Source organism: Erythrolamprus reginae, chromosome Z, assembly GCF_031021105.1.
Source record: "Erythrolamprus reginae isolate rEryReg1 chromosome Z, rEryReg1.hap1, whole genome shotgun sequence".
Lineage (NCBI taxonomy): Eukaryota > Metazoa > Chordata > Lepidosauria > Squamata > Dipsadidae > Erythrolamprus > Erythrolamprus reginae.
Window position 1 is genome coordinate 131,426,351 of NC_091963.1, and position 18,960 is coordinate 131,445,310.

At 38.7% G+C, this 18,960-nt stretch overlaps 1 protein-coding gene across 1 annotated transcript in view; it reads left to right on the forward strand.

Moving 5' to 3' along the window:
- Nucleotides 1–18,746, forward strand: part of KCNJ14 (potassium inwardly rectifying channel subfamily J member 14) — a 57,030-nt gene extending 38,284 nt beyond the window's left edge. Inside the window, exons 2-3 of the mRNA XM_070766924.1 lie at nucleotides 15,521–16,371; nucleotides 17,338–18,746. Of these exons, the coding sequence (XP_070623025.1) occupies nucleotides 15,673–16,371; nucleotides 17,338–17,883 (1,245 nt within the window). The 5' untranslated portion in view covers nucleotides 15,521–15,672 and the 3' untranslated portion in view covers nucleotides 17,884–18,746. The remainder of the gene's footprint in view (nucleotides 1–15,520; nucleotides 16,372–17,337) is intronic.
- The last annotated feature ends 214 nt before the right edge of the window (nucleotides 18,747–18,960 follow it).

An 18,960-nucleotide genomic window follows, 5' to 3' on the forward strand; every position in this document is an offset into this window, starting at 1 on the left:
TGTTGAATCTATAGGTCAACTGATTCAATTTGCCCAAGTGTAATCTCACCCCACGACTGAAGTTCTTGCAACGTATCAATAGAATATTTTTCCTTTGAAATGTCCAGAAGAAAGTAGACAATCAGGATGTCTTACAAAAAGTGGATTTTTGCGTTATATATTCTCTCTTATATGACTCACTTTTTAAACTATTGCAAACTTTAGCTTACGCAATTATCTGAGTTTATGTGTCTTAACAATAATAATTTTGTGTCATCAAATTGGTCTTGACTCCTGGTAACTGCCTGGACAAGCCCTTGTGGTTTCCTAGGCAATGTTTTTGCAAATGGCTTGCCATTGCCTTCTTCTTGGAGCTGAGAAAAATCACTCGGCTGCTTTGTGCCTTAGGTAGGTCATCTGCTTTCTAGCCTGGTCTCATTAACCATAAATTTATATCTTATCTATCAGCATAAAAATTTACATATTCAGTTTCCAAATAATCTACCAGATTTCCCAAGGAACTGAAAATTACTTTGGGAGATACCAAAGTATCTTTTGGGCTTTGATCCTGATAATACAGGAAGTCATTCTTGGGTTTTTTTAAAAAACCACAAGACCAAAAATGATTTTAAGTTTTTATCTGACAGATATTAATGGTCCAAATTTACCTTGGACAGCCTCAGATACTCAGCATACCTGGGGAAGACTTCTTGCCATTTGTAGATGGATGGGCTGTGGTTAGAGGCTCTCTTTGTCTATTTTTTTTTCTCACACTCTTGCACGTAGGCACACCTGGGGCAAAATGTTAATCTGCTCAAGATTCAATCAGTTTTCTGACAGATGTGTCTTTGTTCTTTTTCTCCTTGGGAGTGAACAATGAACCAAAAATGTTGACCTTATAATATTCTATTCAAGAGCTCTGCATATTGGCCGGTCTCAGAAAGTGGAATAATATCCACTTTACCTCCAATGAGGCAGAAGAATCTGAAGGGGAAAAAAATGTGAGGCTGCAATATCAGGTGATTTTATTTAATCCCCAGGGGAATCCTTTTCCTAGAGTGTGAAAAATAGCAAGGACAGTTGGGTATTATAAGCTAATTCTGTTGAGCCTTGAATGACTTTGTCAGATGTAAAATCACTACTCATTTCCTGCAAACTCCATAATTTAGATCCAGGGGGAAATTGCACATTTCGACAAATTCTTCCAATTTCTTTGTTCCTCGTTCTATGTGATTCTAGAATCATTGCCAAAGGATTGTACAGAAATCCACTAAACTTAATTTATGTGATCTTCTTCAGAGCCTCACTCCCAATAATAAATTTTAATCCTTCACTAAATTTGTAACATTCTGAAATGAATGTGGTACCTTGGTAAACTCCGGAGGAAGAGCCTAAATAAGTATTTCTCAACCTTGGCAAATGTAAGATCTGTAAGAATTCCCAACTCCTTCTGAATGGGGAATCCTAGAAATTGAAGTCCCTAAAATTGCCAAGGTTGAGAAATATTGGTCTAAATGCATTCTACTTTCAACCTCATCAATTAAACTCAAGTGCATGTACCTGGCTAATTTGATCCTTAGAAAACATTATCCAATCTTGAAAGGGATAATGGGAAAAATCCCTAAATGTTGACAAGATATAATAATAGCACTGATCATTTTACAGAGACAGCATACAGTGTTCCCTCGATTTTCGCAGGTTCAAACTTTGCTAAAAGTCTATACCACGGTTTTTCAAAAATATTAATTAAAAAATACTTCGCGGTTCCCCCCCCCTATACCATGGTTTTTCCCGCCTGATGACATCATATGTCATCGCCAAACTTTCGTTTGCCTTTAATAAATATTTTTTTAAATAATCTTTAATAAATAAACATGGTGAGTAATAATCTAAATGGTTGCTAAGGGAATGGGAAATTGTAATTTAGGAGTTTAAAGTGTTAAGGGAAGACTTGTGATACTGTTCATAGCCAAAAATAGTGTATTTTGATGGTTGTACTCACAATGGGTTTATAGTACAGCGGTCCCTCTACTTACGAACTTAATTCATTCTGTGATCAGGTTCTTAAGTAGAAAAGTTTGTAAGAAGAAGCAATATTCCCCATAGGAATCAATGTAAGAGCAAATAATGCATGCGATTGGGGAAGCCATAGGGAGGGTGGAGGCCCTATTTCTTCCCAGGAGATTCCTAGAGAGGCCCCATGGAAGCTCCTCCCTGCCTTTTTCAGTTACAGTTTCAGAGACTCGGGTTTGTAAGTAGAAAATGGTTCTTGAGAAGAGGCAAAAAAATATTGAACACCCGGTTCTTATCTAGAAAAGTTCATCAGTAGAGGCATTCTTAGGTAGAGGTACCACTATATAGTAACATGTGGCAATACAGCTCAGCTCTAAAACAGTGCAAATACATGCAATCTTCAAGAATGCTAGGTTCCTGCAAAAATCATAACCACTCTGACTCGAAATGAATCATGGAAAAAGAATGGGCCATCTTCTTCAGTCCAACCCAAACTCCCTTTTCTGCCTGATCCGTCCTGACCTTCATACATTGGTATGAGGGTCTGAAAGATTTCCAGTCCTCTGCAACTTTTCTGCAAAGTAACACTGAATTGTGCTCCAACTGATAGCTTTTTGGATAACATCAGAACATTTCAGTGCATTTGGGGTCTTCAGCCATTAACTCAGGCTCCACCAGCTCTTAAAAATAGGATTATTTTTTTTTTAAAAAAATCAGTGCTGTAATGGGGGCAATTATGCCAATTATAAAATGTTCTAAGGATTGAATTGGTCTTGCTGTGAAATATGACTACATAGGTAGGCCTTATCTATATCTTCACCTTGTCGAGCTTGTCTTTCCCAGCTATCATTACTTTAATCAGTTAGGTTTTCTTAGATTTCCTGGATAAGATTATCACTTCTCCTTACATCAAATTGCCTTTACATGTGCAAACTAAAAGGTACAATGTGTTTCCTTATTGCCAATCACGCACTTGTGTATCAGGCCAAAGGGCATATGACTTTCTCTTTTCTTTTGGATACTATATTTTTCACTCATTCCCAAATCCTATTCTATTTGCAATGTTGCAAAAAATACATGAAGGTCTGAGTGTAGATCTATTTTCTTTTATCGGGAGTGTCTTGATTGTTTTCTTGGAAAACATTTTGCTTCTCGTGCAAAAAGCTTCTTGGAGGAGAAGCAAAACTTTTTCAAAGGGGAAAAAAACCCCCAAGATAATGCAATGATCTTTTGGGGCACCCATTACCTGGATTATTGAGAATCTCCATAGGCCACAAGTCTATGTGTGTGTGGGGGGGGGGGGGGGAGGTATGGTTACTTTATGACTTGTGTACTTCAACTCCCAGAATTACTCAGCTAGCATGGGTCACTAATAAAAGGACTGTTGTCCCCCATCCCTGCCATAGACAGATATCCAGCCAGCAAATAATAAAAAAGGAAAGTGGGGGAAGGAAAAGTGAAAGGGACAAAAGTTGAGTTGTGGGACGGAAATCTTGCCCAGGATTATATATTGAATTTGTTGTGAAGTTCTATTTATTTAAGCACTAAGCCCAGCATTGGCTTTATTTATTTATTTATTTATTTGTTTGTTTGTTTGTTTATCCATGTATGCATCCATGCATCCATGCATCCATGCATCCATGCATCCATGCATCCATGCATCCATGCATCCATGCATCCATGCATCCATGCATCCATGCATCCATCCATCCATCCATCCATCCATCTATCTATCTATCTATCTATCTATCTATCTATCTATCTATCTATCTATCTATCTATCTAACTATCTATCATACAAATATAGTATTGTAGTATGTTTAACATAATTATATAAGTATAAAGTAGAAATAGAAAAGATAAAAAGACATTAGGACAGGGACGGTAGGCACGAAGGTGCACTTATGCATGCCCCTTATGGACCTCTTAGAAAAGGGGAGAGGTCTACTGTAGACAATGTAAGGATGAAGATTTTGGGATTGGGGGAAGAAACAACAGAGTCCGGTAGTGAATTCCAGGCGTTGACCACTCTATTGCTGAAATGGTATTTTCTTCAGTCTAGTTTGGAGCGATTTACATTTAGTTTGTATGTATTGCATGCTCTTGTGTTGTTGTTTTTAAAGGTGAAGTAGTCGCTAATGGAGTACATTGTGATGTATGATTTTATGAACAACAGTTAAATCAATTCGGAGGCAGTGTAGCTGTGTAGTAATTGAAGCCTGGAGGAGTAAGGTAATTTGTTGCGTGAGGAGGAGTGGAGAACCCTTCTTGTGAAGTATTTCTGGAGTCCTTCAATTTTATTAATGTCTGTTATGCAGTGTGGATTCCATACAGGTGAGCTGTATTCAAGAATTGGTCTGACAAATGTTTTGTATGCTCTAGTTAGCAGATCAGTGTTTCTAGAGAAGAACCTGTGTAGAATTAAGTTTGTGATTCTTAGAGCTTTTTTGGCAATGCTGTTGCAGTGGGCTCTGGCACTTAGGTCATTGGAAATGAATACTCCAAGGTCTTTGACTGAGTGAGGGTCCTCTGTGAGTTCAGTTTGTCCAAGTGTGTATTTAGTATTCAAATTCTTTTTACCAATGTGTAGGGCAGAGCATGTGTCCTACACATGTGTGTGCATGGTTACCTGTAAAGAAAAACAAGGCAAGATGCTCAATGGAGCAAAAATTGAAAGTTATAAAGAGCTGGGGTGGCGCAGTGGTTAAAGTGCAGCCCTGCAGGCTACTTCAGCTAACAGCTAGCTGTAGTTCTGCAGTTCAAATCTCACCATCGGCTAAAGGTTGACTCATCCATTCATCCTTCCAAGGTGAGTAAAATGAAGACCCAGATTGTTTGTGGGCAATATGCTGATTCTGTAAACTGCTTAGAGTGGGCTGTAAAAGCACTATAAAGTAGTATATAAATCTAAATGCTATTGCTGAAACATAATGGAGGTCTTGGAAGTCTTTCTTTCAAGTCATGTGAAGGTCACCTTCAAGGGTCATTTCATCCTTCCAGCAGAGGTCCAGGAATCAGAAGAATACTTTTGATGCACAGAAACAGGCTTAGTCCTTGCCTTTCGCAAACTACTTAAAGCCCACCTATGCCACCAGGCTTGGGGGACCTAACTGACCCTTAGCTGTTTCATTTTATGTATGGTTTGTTTGGATAGTATGACTGTTTTTATAATGGGTTTTTATAATTGTTTTTAATATTAGATTTGTGCTTTGTATTTTGTTGTGAGCCGCTCCGAGTCTTCAGAGAGGGGCGGCATACAAGTCTAATAAATTATTATTAATTATTATTATTAGTCACAGTATTAATAGGCAAATCCGCCCATCCTTCCATTCATCCACAACTGAAAAGAGGTAGATCACATCCATTCTGAAAACAGACCAATCTTATCCATATTGATATGGACATTGCTAATCAATACAGATATTCTTTGACCTATGGCCAGTTGCTTAGTAACCATTTGAAAATACAATGGGGCCTGAATGGGTGCTTAACAGCCTAAAACATTTCAGGCTTGTTGTTAAATGTCACAGCACACCCTCCCCCTCTCAGGCAGCATTTCAGGCACTTGGCAATCAGTTCAATTTTGTGACCAGTTGAAGCTTCCCTCAGTCACACAACCACAATTTGTGACTTTTTTTAACCACTTTCTAGCAAACAAAAAACAAAAAACCCCATTTGGAAGAATGGGTTCATACATAGAAGTGAGGCATTCAATGAATATCTATCATCTATCTATCTATCTATCTATCTATCTATCTATCTATCTATCTATCTATCTATCTATCTTAATATTTATTTATTTATTCATTTATTTATTTATTAATATTTATTAATTTATTATTCAGGCATTCACTGAATATTTATTTATTTATTTATATTAAGTATTTATTCGTTTATTTATTAATATTTATTAATTTATTATTCAGCCATTCACTGAATATTTATTTATTTATATTAATGTATTTATTCATTTATTTATTAATATTTATTAATTTATTATTCAGACATTCACTGAATATTTATTTATTTATTTATATTAATAAGTATTTATTTATTTATTTATTTATTTTTTATTATTCAGGCATTCACTGAATATTTATTTATTTATTTTATTTTATTTCTATGCTACCCACTTGAATAGGACTCAGGGGGGCTAACAATAATTGCTAAAAAAACCAATTAAAAATATAACAATGATAAAAAAGCAATATTATAAAAATAGATAAGGAATAAACTTGAAAACCATACATACACATGGTCATTCTTAATTCCAGGCTTGCCGGAAAAGCCAGGTCTTAACAGCTTTAATTACAATGATTTGCTTAACCACCCTTGCAAAAAATCTCATAAAATTGTTCCAGTCATCAGGGCCTTGTCGTCATACAACTCTAATTTACAACCATGAATTTAGTCCCAATTGCACTCATAAATCAACGACTACCTATAATCCAACAAGAATATCTGACAGTTCATCAAAAGGTGAATGTTATCAAATGATAGTCTAACAATTAAAAACTGCTTTTCACTGAGGATGAACAAAAATATACACTTTACCTGAAGATGAGATAATGCATTTTCTTTTCTCTTACCTTTATATTCTTTTGACCCCATCACATACGCAAGGGTAATTACATGTGACCACTACAAAAACTGTACAACATACAAACATACAGTTGTAGGAATTGGATACGGCTAGGCTAGAGAGAAAAAGGACTAGAGGTAACATGAAAACAGTATTCCAATACTTACTGAGAGCATATCCACCAAAGACAAATTCCTTGTGTGTCCAATCACACTTGGCCAATAAAAGAATTCTTCTACTGTTCTATGGGACCGCCTCCTGCTGCATGAGTCCCAGCGACCGGTCAGGTCTCATCAACTAGACCAGTGATTTTCAAACTTTTTTGAGCCGCGACACATTTTTTACCTTTACAAAATCCTGGGGAACACCACCAACCAAAATGACACTCTAACACAGTACATATTATACATATAGTTAATAATATAGTTTCTAAATATATTTATACTCACTTAGTGTGAAACCTGGGCCTGTTTCGATGAACATCTAGTGGTGGCAATGTTTACCTCCAGTCCTGACCAGGATTAGAAATCGGGACCATGGGGAGAAGTAGCAGCTTCAACTACTCACTGTGGCCACACAATGACAACTGCGTGGCAGCCCGAGGGGGGACCTTCCTGGGTGTGGAAAATATATATATATCAATCATTTTTATAAATTTAAAATATACTTATTTCTGGATCCCAGAAGCTTCTAAGAGGAGTCCCCTTGTGCTGTGGTACCACTGAGTCTCACATCACTTATATAACCTCAAAAGCTTTCAAAGACAAACTAGCATCTGCACAAAGTTTTAAAAAATGACTGACGTATTCCAGAGGCAGAATTGCAAGGAGTCGTTCAAAGGTTTCACAGAAAATGAAGGGTTAAGGAAAGATAACAAGGAAGATTTTAAGAGGTCAGGTAGGCGGATCTGTGCAAGGGTAGGCAGTGGAGGGAACAAGATGGAACTGATGACATTTGCTCAGGTAACTCACTAAAGGTCATGCAATCACAAAAAGCTATTGGGAAAAGTAGAGGTATATGAGGGCACAGTAAGAACTGGACGTCAGTGAAATACAGGGCTATGCTTTATAGATTTCTTTTAAAAGTTGGATCCAGCCGATCAGAGCCTGGGTGGTGCAGTGGTTAGAGTGTTGTACTGCAAGCTACTTCCGCTGATCACCATCTGTCAGCAGTTTGGCAGATCGAATCTCACCAGGCTCAAGGTTGACTCAGCCTTCCATTCTTCCAAGGTCGGTAAAATGAGGACCCAGATTGTTGGGGAATAGAGTAGAATAGAGTAGAATAGAATAGAATAGAATTCTTTATTGACCAAGTATGATTGGACACACAAGAAATTTGTCTTTGGTGAATATGTTCTCAGTGTACATAAAAGCAAAAGATACATTTGTCAAGAATCATGTGGTGCAACACTTAATGATTGTCATAGGGGTCAAATAAGAAATGAAGAAACAATCAATATTAATAAAAATCTTAGGATACAAGCAACAAGTTACAGTCCTGCTTACTCTCTGTAAATTGCTCAGAGAGGGCTGTAAAGTGCTGTAAAGTGGTATATAAGTTTAAATGCTATTGCTATAATCTTAACAATACAATTTCTCTGTTCCTTTCTTGAAAAAGAGAAAAGAGATTTATAGGAAGATGAAATAGGCCATTTTTTCCTAAGTGTGCAGGTAGCTATCACAGCCATTCTTTTAGCGACTCTTTGTCATTGAATCATTCATTTAGTGACAACAGCACTGAAAAAAGTTGACATATACTTTTTTGGCTCTCACACTTCCAATCATCACAGTATCTGGTGTCATGATCAGAATTCGGGCTTTTGGAAACCAGCATTTAATAACATAAGAACCTAAGAAGCGCCATGCTGAATCAGGCCAAAGCCCATGGAGTCCAGCATTCTGTGTCACACAGTGGCCCACCAATTGTCCATAGGGATCTTGAGCAGAAAGAGAAGGCAAGACCCTCCCTTTCTCCTGACCCCCAACAAATGGTACACAATGGGATCCTGCCTGCCTCAACCAACATAGACATTATTTACAATGGCTGCTCTGTCCCTTCGCCATTTGAGAAGGGCCATAACAACTGACATAACAACTGTATGATTCACCTAACCACAATTTTGCTTAGCAACAGAAACTCGGGTCCCAACTGAGGTTGTACCAGTGGTGAAATCCGGCAGGTTCTGACAGATTATGGAGAACTGGTAGCGGAAATTTTGAGTAGTTTGGAGAACCAGCAAATACCATCTCTGGCTAACCCCAGAGTGGAGTGGCAATGGAGATTTTGCAGTATTCTTCCTCCAGGTATGGGGAGGGAATGGAGATTTTGCAGTATCCTTCCCTTCCATGCTCACCAAATCACGCCCACCAAGCCACACCACGCCCACCTAGCCACGCCCACAGAACCAGTAGTTTAAAAAATTGGATTTCACCACCGAGTTTACATTGAGGATTACCTGTTCTCAAGATTTCTCTCAGACAATTTTTTAAATTGATTTTCAACCTTACTTCTAATGGTTAAAATAACAGTGGCATAACTCTGTTTAGGAGAGACACATGTAGCCACTGTATTTCAGTGAGAGGTTTTCTGTTCTGTGAATGAACAAAATGAGGATATGTTTTCTACCACTTGCCTGCGATTGCATAAACTTTTTATTCAAAGTTTTACCGATTACCAAATCAGGCAACAGCAGCACCCCTGAATGATTATTTTCAAAATTAAGCGCTGGAATTTCATGTCGCGATGAAAATGAATAATTCGAGTGCAAATTGATCAAAAGGCCACATTTTAATGCATCTACTGCGTGCAGTCAGACAATTTATGATATTTGTTGTGGCAATTTTCAGACTCCAGTACCACAGAAAACGTTGCCACCCTACGGACAAGATTAAAATCTTGCTAAGACACAATTAATAACTTTGTTTTAAAAATGCTACCATGCCACCATGATAATCATGTGGATTATACCTATATTTTCCTATGTTATGCGCAATAGGACAGAGCAAGTTGTTTCTCTGAATTGGGGTCAATAGCTTCTCTGCTTCCCTTTGATAATTTCTCTCTCTTGTGAAGGAAATCAGCTGGGTTTCCCTCCTTCCTGTTGCATTCTTCTTCCCTCAGGGTGCTGAATGTGGCTTTGGCTGGTTTCTTTGCCCTGAAGGATTTAACAATTCATCTTCAAAGACTGTTGGCTGGAAAGTCTTTGAAGGCCTCTCTTTTGAGGAACAGGCCAATCCTACTGATGGGTCTGGCCACACCCTGGGCTTCCAGATAAATAAGCCCAATATCCCTCACTTAAGGCAAGCCACACTTTCTAGGCACCTACCCTTCTGCCTGCTAGAAGAACTGGGTAAAAGGAATTTCTTGGGGGCTGATGCCATCTTCTCAAGAAAGGGAGAGAAGCTTAGGAGGAGAAATGAAGAAATGCCAGGTATATCAGGTGAGTTTGTAGAGGAGGGAGATGGGAGGGGGGAGATAAGAAAGCAACTTCCAACTAACATTATCTGGGTATGATAGTAAAAGACAGCGGGGGGGGGGGGGAAGGAGTGAGATCCATGTGGGAGCTACCTTTTTCAGAGTTAGACCTTTGAAGTCTATGAGAAATACTGAATTATCTGCTAGCTGATTTGTACAGACAGGCGTGTGATTGTCCAATAATCTCCAGAGATGCTGGGGACCGAACCTGGAACTTAACTGAATATAAAGCACGTGCTACACCACAAGGTGTGCTCTCGGCTGTAGGGAGATGGTATTTCTGAACAAATCAGTTTTCTAGATACAGTGGAGAACCCCATTGAGTTCGCGGAGAGGGGCGGCATACAAATCTAAATAATAGATAGATAGATAGATAGATAGATAGATAGATAGATAGATAGATAGATAGATAGATAGATAGATAAATTGGAGTGAAGGTGGTATAAAGAATCAGAATTATGACATTATGAGGAGCCGTCCGGTCTAATCTCTGGGTCAATGCAAGAATCTGAATTAATGGCTATCTATCTTTTACTTGATGTTATCCAATAAAGGAAAGTTCCCAACAGTAATTAATTCCACTGCCAATGCCAAACTGTTATTATGAGGAAAGGATTTTTCTTAGTTGGAACACTTAATGTGAGAGGAGAACTAGGCTCTTTTTACACATATTGTGTTCTTCTTTTCACTGTTTATTTTATGGGTCTATTATTTTGCTTCTGTTCTGTTTACACTCCTTTCATTTTCTTCCTTTTTATTATTGTAAACTGCATAATGACGATGATGATGATAATGATGATGATGATGATAACAACAACAACCAACAACAACAACAACAACAGAGTTGGAGGGGACCTTGGAGGTCTTCTAGTCCAACCCCCTGCTTAGGCAGGAAACCCTATACTACTTCAGACAGATGGTTATCCAACATCTGCTTAAAACTTCCAGTGTTGGGCATAGTTCCCTCTAAGCTGAGCAGTGAGCAATCGCTCACTTAAAAATCATCATCAACTCAGAGTTTTGCAAACCTGCCCAGAAGCCGAGAGGGAAAGAGTGAGAGGGAAGGAGAGAGAGAGGAAGAGAGGAAGAGAGAGAAACAGATAGAAAAAAGAGAGGAAGGAAAAGAGAAAGAAAAAGAATGGGAATAAGGAAGAGAGAAAGAAAATCAAAATCTAGTTTGAAACTAGCTCAACTATTTAAGTGGCATTTTGATATTGATAGAGTTGCCCTATTATGAGCTCACTGTTATAGACACACAGTACAGTATTTTATTTTGAAATTCTCTGAGGCAAAACAGGGTGGGTTTTTTATTTATTTGTTTGTTTGTTTGTTTGTTTATTTATTTATTATTTCTGTGCCGCCCAGTCCCGAAGGGACTGCCGCTCAGACACTATACTTTTCCGCCCACCCCCCAAAAAAATTAGAGGGAACACTGGTGTTGGGGCATTCACAACTTCTGGAGGCAAGCTGTTCCACTGATCAACTGTTCTGACTGTCAGGAAATTTCTCCTTAGTTTTAAGTTACTACTCTTCTTGTTTAGTTTCCATCCATTGCTTCTTGTTCTACCCTCAGGTGCTATGGAGAATAGGTTGACTCCTTCTTCTTTGTGGCAACCCCTGAGATACTGGAACACTGCTATCGTGTCTCCCCTGCTCCTTCTTTTCATTAAACTAGCCATGCCCAGTTCCTGCAACCATTCTTCATACGTTTTAGCTTCCAGTACCCTAATCATCTTTATTGCTCTTCTCTGCACTTTTTCTATCATCTCAATATCCTTTTTGCATCGTGGCGACCAAAACTGAATTCCAAGCATGGCCTTACCAAGATAGAGAGCCTAGATAGCCCCCACAGCAAGATAGGCAGCAAATAAATTCAATAAGCAAATAAATAAATAAATACAACTCCCTCCCCCCCCCCCATGCATGTACTCTTAAGAATTGGGGCAACTTTTTCTAGGGGAAACGTCATCATTTCAACAGCATGACAAAGTAACAACAACATCAACAACGATGATGATGATGATGATGATGATAACTTTCTCAAATTATATTCTGTAGATCTTAAAGTGTGTGTGTGTGTGTGTTGTGTTATGCCTTCAAATCAATGTTGATTCCTCCTGTCTACCTAGGGAAGTGCTTGCAGTTTTCTTGGTTTTTACAGAAGTGGTTTGCTCTTTCCTCCTTCCTAGGAGTGATTGACCCAAGGTCATCCAACTTGCTTTGTAGGTAAGGCAGAACTACAATTTATGGTCTCCCAGTGTCTAACCTGGTGCCTTAACTAAACTGGTAGAGACATTTTATTAGAAAGGGGAAAAATAGCAATCTTTTTTTCTTTTTTCTTTTCTCACTAGAATGTAATTCAACTGAATAAGAATGGAAAATGGAAAGAGGCTGAAAATCATTCTCATTGAAGCTATAAATAAATGTATTATGGTTAAGATATCAGCATGGGGAGAAATGGGGGGAGGAAGCATTCTTTGCCTTTAATAGCTATAGAAATGTAGAGCATTTTAGATAGGAAGGGGAAGGAATGGTGAATGCATTATTTCTGAATGTGTTTTTTCAATACGTAATAGAAAACAATAGAAAGTATAAATTAGAGATTGTAGAGCTGTTTGGTTACAGGAAAATATAATTACAGTATGTAGAAAGATAATATCATTGGAAGAATTGGTAAGGAAGTTTGAGAGTTCAACAAAGTCATTCAAGAACATAGATGTTAAGGAACAAAGAGCAGGAGCTGATTGGAGGGAGGTTCAAAAGTAATATCAGAAAGTATTACTTCACAAAAATAATAAATTATTATTTATTAAATTTATCCACCCAGTCACCCAGATTACCACAGGGTAACTGGTAATGAAAGCTTGGAAGCAAGTTTCAATGGAGGTAGTGGGTCAGTCATCAGTCACTGATGCTTGGCATACACACGTATCCAACAAAAACTATAAATAAATAAATAAATAAATAAATAAATAAATGAATGAATGAATGAATGAATGAATGAATTAAATAAATAAATAAATAAATAAATAAATAAATAAATAAATAAATAAATAAATAAATAAATAAATAGGAAAGTGAACACAAGAACAAGGGGACACAATCTGAAGTTAGTTGGGGGAAAGATCAAAAGCAACATTAGAAAATATTATTTTACTGAAAGAGTAGTAGATCCTTGGAACAAACTTCCAGCAGATGTGGTAGATAAATCCACAGTAACTGAATTTAAACATGCCTGGGATAAACATATATCCATCCTAAGATAAAATACAGAAAATAGTATAAGGGCAGACTAGATAGACCATGAGGTCTTTTTCTGCCGTCAGACTTCTATGTTTCTATGTTTCTATAAATAAAAATATCTCAATAAATAAATAAAATATAAATTAATTAATTAATTAAAAAGGAGACAAAAACAAAACCTCAAAGGGCAGACTCGATGGACCACTGGGTCTTTTTCTGCTGTCGGTTTTCGATGTTTCTGTATTTTGTAAGAGCTGAGGGTTTGGGAATCAAGGAAAGAAAAACATATTTTATTATCGGGCCTAATGAATCCTCAATACCCCATTTGTGACAGTTGTAAAAACAAATGAAAGTGGTGCTGGGAAGGCTTTTGCTTTGATCCTATCTCATTCGCTGTCTGTGATTTATGGGGTTTATCCTCAGGCCAACATGCAGAAAACTGCAACCTTAATGAGGTCAGCCCATGGCAGCAGTAGACAGAATATGTATGTATGTATGTATGTATGTATGTATGTATGTATGTATGTATGTATGTATGTATGTTTGTTTGTATTGTCTTTAGTGCTAACTGGGACTCACAAGAGTGAAAATTAATAAAAATAAGACTGTTGTTATGTTAGCAAAGCTAGAGATTGATTTTAAGTGATTCATGGGCAGGAGAATCGATAGAAGACCAGATGGGAAATGGCAGAGAACATATTGATTGTCCGATAGGCATTCAGCCCCATTAAGTGCTAAAAAAACCAGTTTTCTGAATCCTAGCATTCTAGTCCTACAGTCAGATTCCAAAAGATTATTTAAACAATTGAATGATGTCCACCTGAAAAGAAATAGGCTACAATTAGCCAGAATATTGTGGCATCTTAAAATTAATGTAAGTGTCCTCCAAAACAGATTTAAAATTTAAAATACTATATCTGGGCATGGGGACCAAAATAATCACAATAGCATAATATTTGTGAAGGTCATAAAGCAATCAGGGCTTCTCACAGAGGCTCATTTGCCAGTTTAAAATATATTTGTATACAGGATCATCGCATTAGATCCTGTTAAAAGTAGCTTTGGCCGTTCAGAATTGCAATCCCATTTTATGCCTTAGGTTCAACCTAGCACATGGCTACATGAACTTTGGGTCCTACCCTCTGCACCAGTGGTTCCCAACGTGGGGCCCACACCCCATGGGGGGGGGGGGTTGATTTTTAATAAGGGCAATTGGAACCTTATTTAAACCAAGATAATGGCCTTAAAGGTTTCCTCCACATTAATAGGGGTTCACAGTAAGAATTATATGTTGAGGAGAGGGGAGGTATCAGCTGCTTAAGTGGGGCATGGGCAAAAAAAGGTTGGGAACCACTATACTTAATAGTTCTATTCTTTCCCTGAGGCTTGTAGAAATGTAGATTACCAGATAGGTTTGACTATCTACACATTTCTTTTTTTAAAATTTTAAAATTGAATTTTAAAAAACAAACACAAAACACTAAACAGCAACAACCACATTAAACTTTCAATAAATTTGTATAAACATTATAAATGCTAAGAAAATAAAAAACAGAACAGAAAAAGGATAGATAAAAACAAATAAGAAAGAGAGAAGAGAAAAGAAACAGACTTAAATAAAACATACATTTGGGATATTTACATCCCCTTCTCACTCAGAATTTCAATCAGATACATTTTTAGCTGATTTTAGTTAACGTATTTATATATTTGCTTACTTTTCTATATGTTTACATTTTAATCTTTTAAACTGTCTTTCTGTATAATTTCTTTACTTTTATCCTTTCTTTCTTTCTTTCTTTCTTTCTTTCTTTCTTTCTTTCTTTCTTTCTTTCTTTCTTTCTTTCTTTTAGCCAATTATAGAAGTTCTCCTATATTTTATAATAGCCCAAATCCTCATTCCCTTCTAGTTTTCTTGACAGCATATCTATCTCTGCACAATCCATCATCTTTTTAATTACTATCCCTTCTTCCGGCATCTTTTCACTTTTCCAATGTTGGACATATGATCCTTGCCGCTGTTAAGATATGGATAATCAAATACTGGATTTCTTTTTTATACTTCTATCTACACATTTCAAAGGAATATGTTAAGTCACTCTAAAATGTTGGACAAATTACTATCATTCAGTTTATCAAGCATTGAAGTAAATTAATTAAATTATTTTTTTGCAATTAATGCGATTATATAAGCTGATCATATGTGTTGTCTCCTCTTTCCCATTCAAGGTTGACAAAAACTTATAAGGAATTCCTGCACCGTAGTCTCTTTTGTTAACACTTCCCGAGGATTGGCTTGTATTTACACAGTGTCCAAGCTGGGCCATCAATTCCCTCTAGCTGACCTCACCTTGGCCAGGACAACTCCCCCTACCTCAGAGATGGGGGTGGCCAAAGCCATCCGGCACTTCAGCGGAGGCAATGGGACAGGAGAACTCCAAGAAGACGAGACAGCGGAGTCCCCCAAGAACTGCCACAACGGCAAGCTCGTCACCATCCAGCCACGCAGCCGCTTTGTGAAGAAGGACGGGCACTGCAACGTGGAGTTTGTCAACATGAATGAAAAGGGCCAGCGGTATCTTACGGATATCTTCACCACCTGTGTGGATATCCGCTGGCGTTGGATGTTCCTCATCTTCTGCCTTTCTTTTGTGCTCTCCTGGCTTGTCTTTGGCTTTACCTTCTGGCTCATTGCTGCCCTTCACGGAGACCTTGCCCCTGAGCCACCCCCGGACTCCAAGCCTTGCTTCTCCGAGGTTACCAGTTTCATGGCGGCCTTCCTCTTCTCCTTGGAGACCCAGACATCCATCGGATATGGCTTCCGTAGCGTGACAGAGGAATGCCCCTCGGCCGTCCTGGCTGTGGTCTTTCAGTGCATTCTGGGATGCATCATTGATGCCTTCATCATTGGTGCCATTATGGCCAAGATAGCCAAGCCAAAGAAACGCAACGAGACCCTTGTCTTTAGCGAGACCGCTGTGGTGGCTATGCGAGATGGAAAGCTCTGCGTTATGTGGCGGGTGGCTAACCTGAGGAAGAGCCACCTGGTAGAGGCCCATGTCCGTGCACAGCTGTTGCAGGTAAGGAGCATATTGATGAGAAACCTATCAATAACAGCGAAGAAGGCAATAAGGCCAATATCAAGTTCCTACCGGAACGGGGGGGGGGGGGGAAGGGAAGAGACGCCATACCGGTAGCGGAAATGAAGCTGTGCGCACAGCTCTGGGTGACCGGAGGGTGGGCATGCATGTTGGGGTAAAATTTGGCTTCTGCACATGTGCAGGACACAAAATATCACAAGAGGGTGTGTGTACATATGAGATTTTGGCAATTTTCAAAAATTGCTGAAATCTTGCACACCCATGCCTCTTCTTATGAGATTTGCTTTCTGTACAAGCGCAGAAGCCAAATCTCCCTCCCACACGTGCACTCCCACCGATCACCTGGAGCTGCACGTGCATCAGAACCCGGAGCAGTGGTAAGTTGGGACCCCCGCCTGAATAAGCATTTGGGGAAATTTTAAGATATATTTTTCTGTGTTGCCTGGCTAGATATACGAAAGGGTGAAGGGAATCCAGATTGAGAAGAGAGTGAGAGGTCAAGTTAGAGAATATTTGGAGGAGACAAATCTGGCTAGAAAATTGAGAGCAGCAACTACAGGAATACTAATATTGGTTGGTTGGTTGATTAGTTGTTTGTTTGTTTGTTTGTTTGTTTGTTTGTTTGTTTGGATGGGTTTAAGAAATGAGAAACTGAATTATGATAGATCTGGAAGGAATGATGAATACACGGTTGGTTTCTGAGTGGCACATAGCATGTTCACAAATATAAATAGGCTGTTTAAGCTCCACACACCATGTCATAATCATGCAATGAAACCTTAGTATGATCTAGGCTGTATACTGAGAGAGCCAACAACTTAAATTTCATTTTTTCCCAATCATCAGAAATGTCTGTTGGCTCTACAAGATGGATTTTACACCTTGTCTTATATAAAAAGTCTAATCTATACCTGCTCCACCTTCCTTTGTCTCCTTTTCACGCAGCCTCGTGTGACCCCTGAAGGTGAGTACATTCCCCTGGATCACAGTGATGTTAATGTGGGCTTTGATAGTGGTACTGACCGCATTTTCCTGGTCTCCCCCGTGACCATTGTGCACGAGATTGACGCAGAAAGCCCTCTGTACGAGTATGGCCCTATGGAGATGGCCAACGCTGACTTTGAACTGGTGGTCATTTTGGAAGGCATGGTAGAAGCTACTGCCATGACCACTCAATGCCGTAGTTCCTACCTGCCAAGCGAACTGCGCTGGGGACATCGCTTCGAGCCTGTGCTCTTTGAACGGCGTGGGCATTATGAGATCGATTACCAGCACTTCCACCGTACCTATGAGGTGCCTGGGACCCCAGCATGCAGTGCCAAGGAACTCAGCAAATACAGGGTCTCCCCCGTTGGAACCACGGCTGCTCGTTCTTCCTTCTGCTATGAAAATGAAGTGGCCCTTACCACCTGTCACGAGGAAGAGGAGGAAGAAGAAAGCCAGGGGAAACAGCGGGTGAGTGTGGAGAATGAAACAACCACTACCACGTGACGCGATCCATGTCCCTCAACTGAGAACTGAGGAAAGAAGGGGTAGCACCTACACCAGACTCCACATAGTTGGGCTGTTAAAAACAATTGGCCAAAGGACCACATTTTCATACTGACTGACTGTCCCTCTTCCCCCCCACCCAAATCAAGCATCTCAGCTTGGTCATTGCTAGAAGAAATACCATGGAACAAAGACAAGACTTTTGTAGATTTTGTCTCTGATGGGAGTTAAGGAGTTATAGATATACAGTATGTCTATGTCAGGGGGAAAGGGAACGTAAAGCACAGGGAAATTTGCAAGAAAGAATACCTATTTCATGGGCTTCAAAACAGCCCATGGATAACCTGATGTTTATGGTAATACAAATTAAGATAACAGTAGTTAGATGCAAGTGCAATGGATCAACAACATGTTTATTGTAAGGAGCTTGAAAGCTCTGTAATAAGTTGCTTTATGATGCTCTACTAATGGCATAATCCCATTGTAGCTGTCTCATTTATGAAGTTCCAGGAGGCAAATGGAGAAGAAGCATTATGTGAACAGTGGAAATAATGGTTAGGTGAAACTCTACAGAACTGGAATATGTCTGGTCTATAATGAAAATGCAACAGAAGGAGGCAGTTCTCCAGATTTTAAAAATGTGCATTTCTTTTCTAGGCCATTGAGATAGAAATGATATATTCACAGGGCAATAACCTAATTGTACACCTCAGGAATACCCCCTTTTCAAGACCCAATGTGGAAACCTTTTCTAATAGTCCTGCAAAAGTAACTGGAATTTTTTAACAAACAAGACACATGTTGGGAAGTTTATTACTGTGGTCTGGTAATATTTGGAATAAAGGAGTCTTTATAAGGATGGATAATGTAGTGTACTGTATAACATACATGTGGAACTACAAAACAAGTGTTTGCATTGTAACCTGTAATAGCCATATGACTTTTTCACGCTTGTGGAATGCATACATATAAACTTTCATATTAACATGGATAGGAAAGGCTGCCTACTCTAAAAATTAATTGTTGAAAGGCAAACAAAGAACTATAGATTTAGAGTTAAGTATGTTCTGTTCTGCT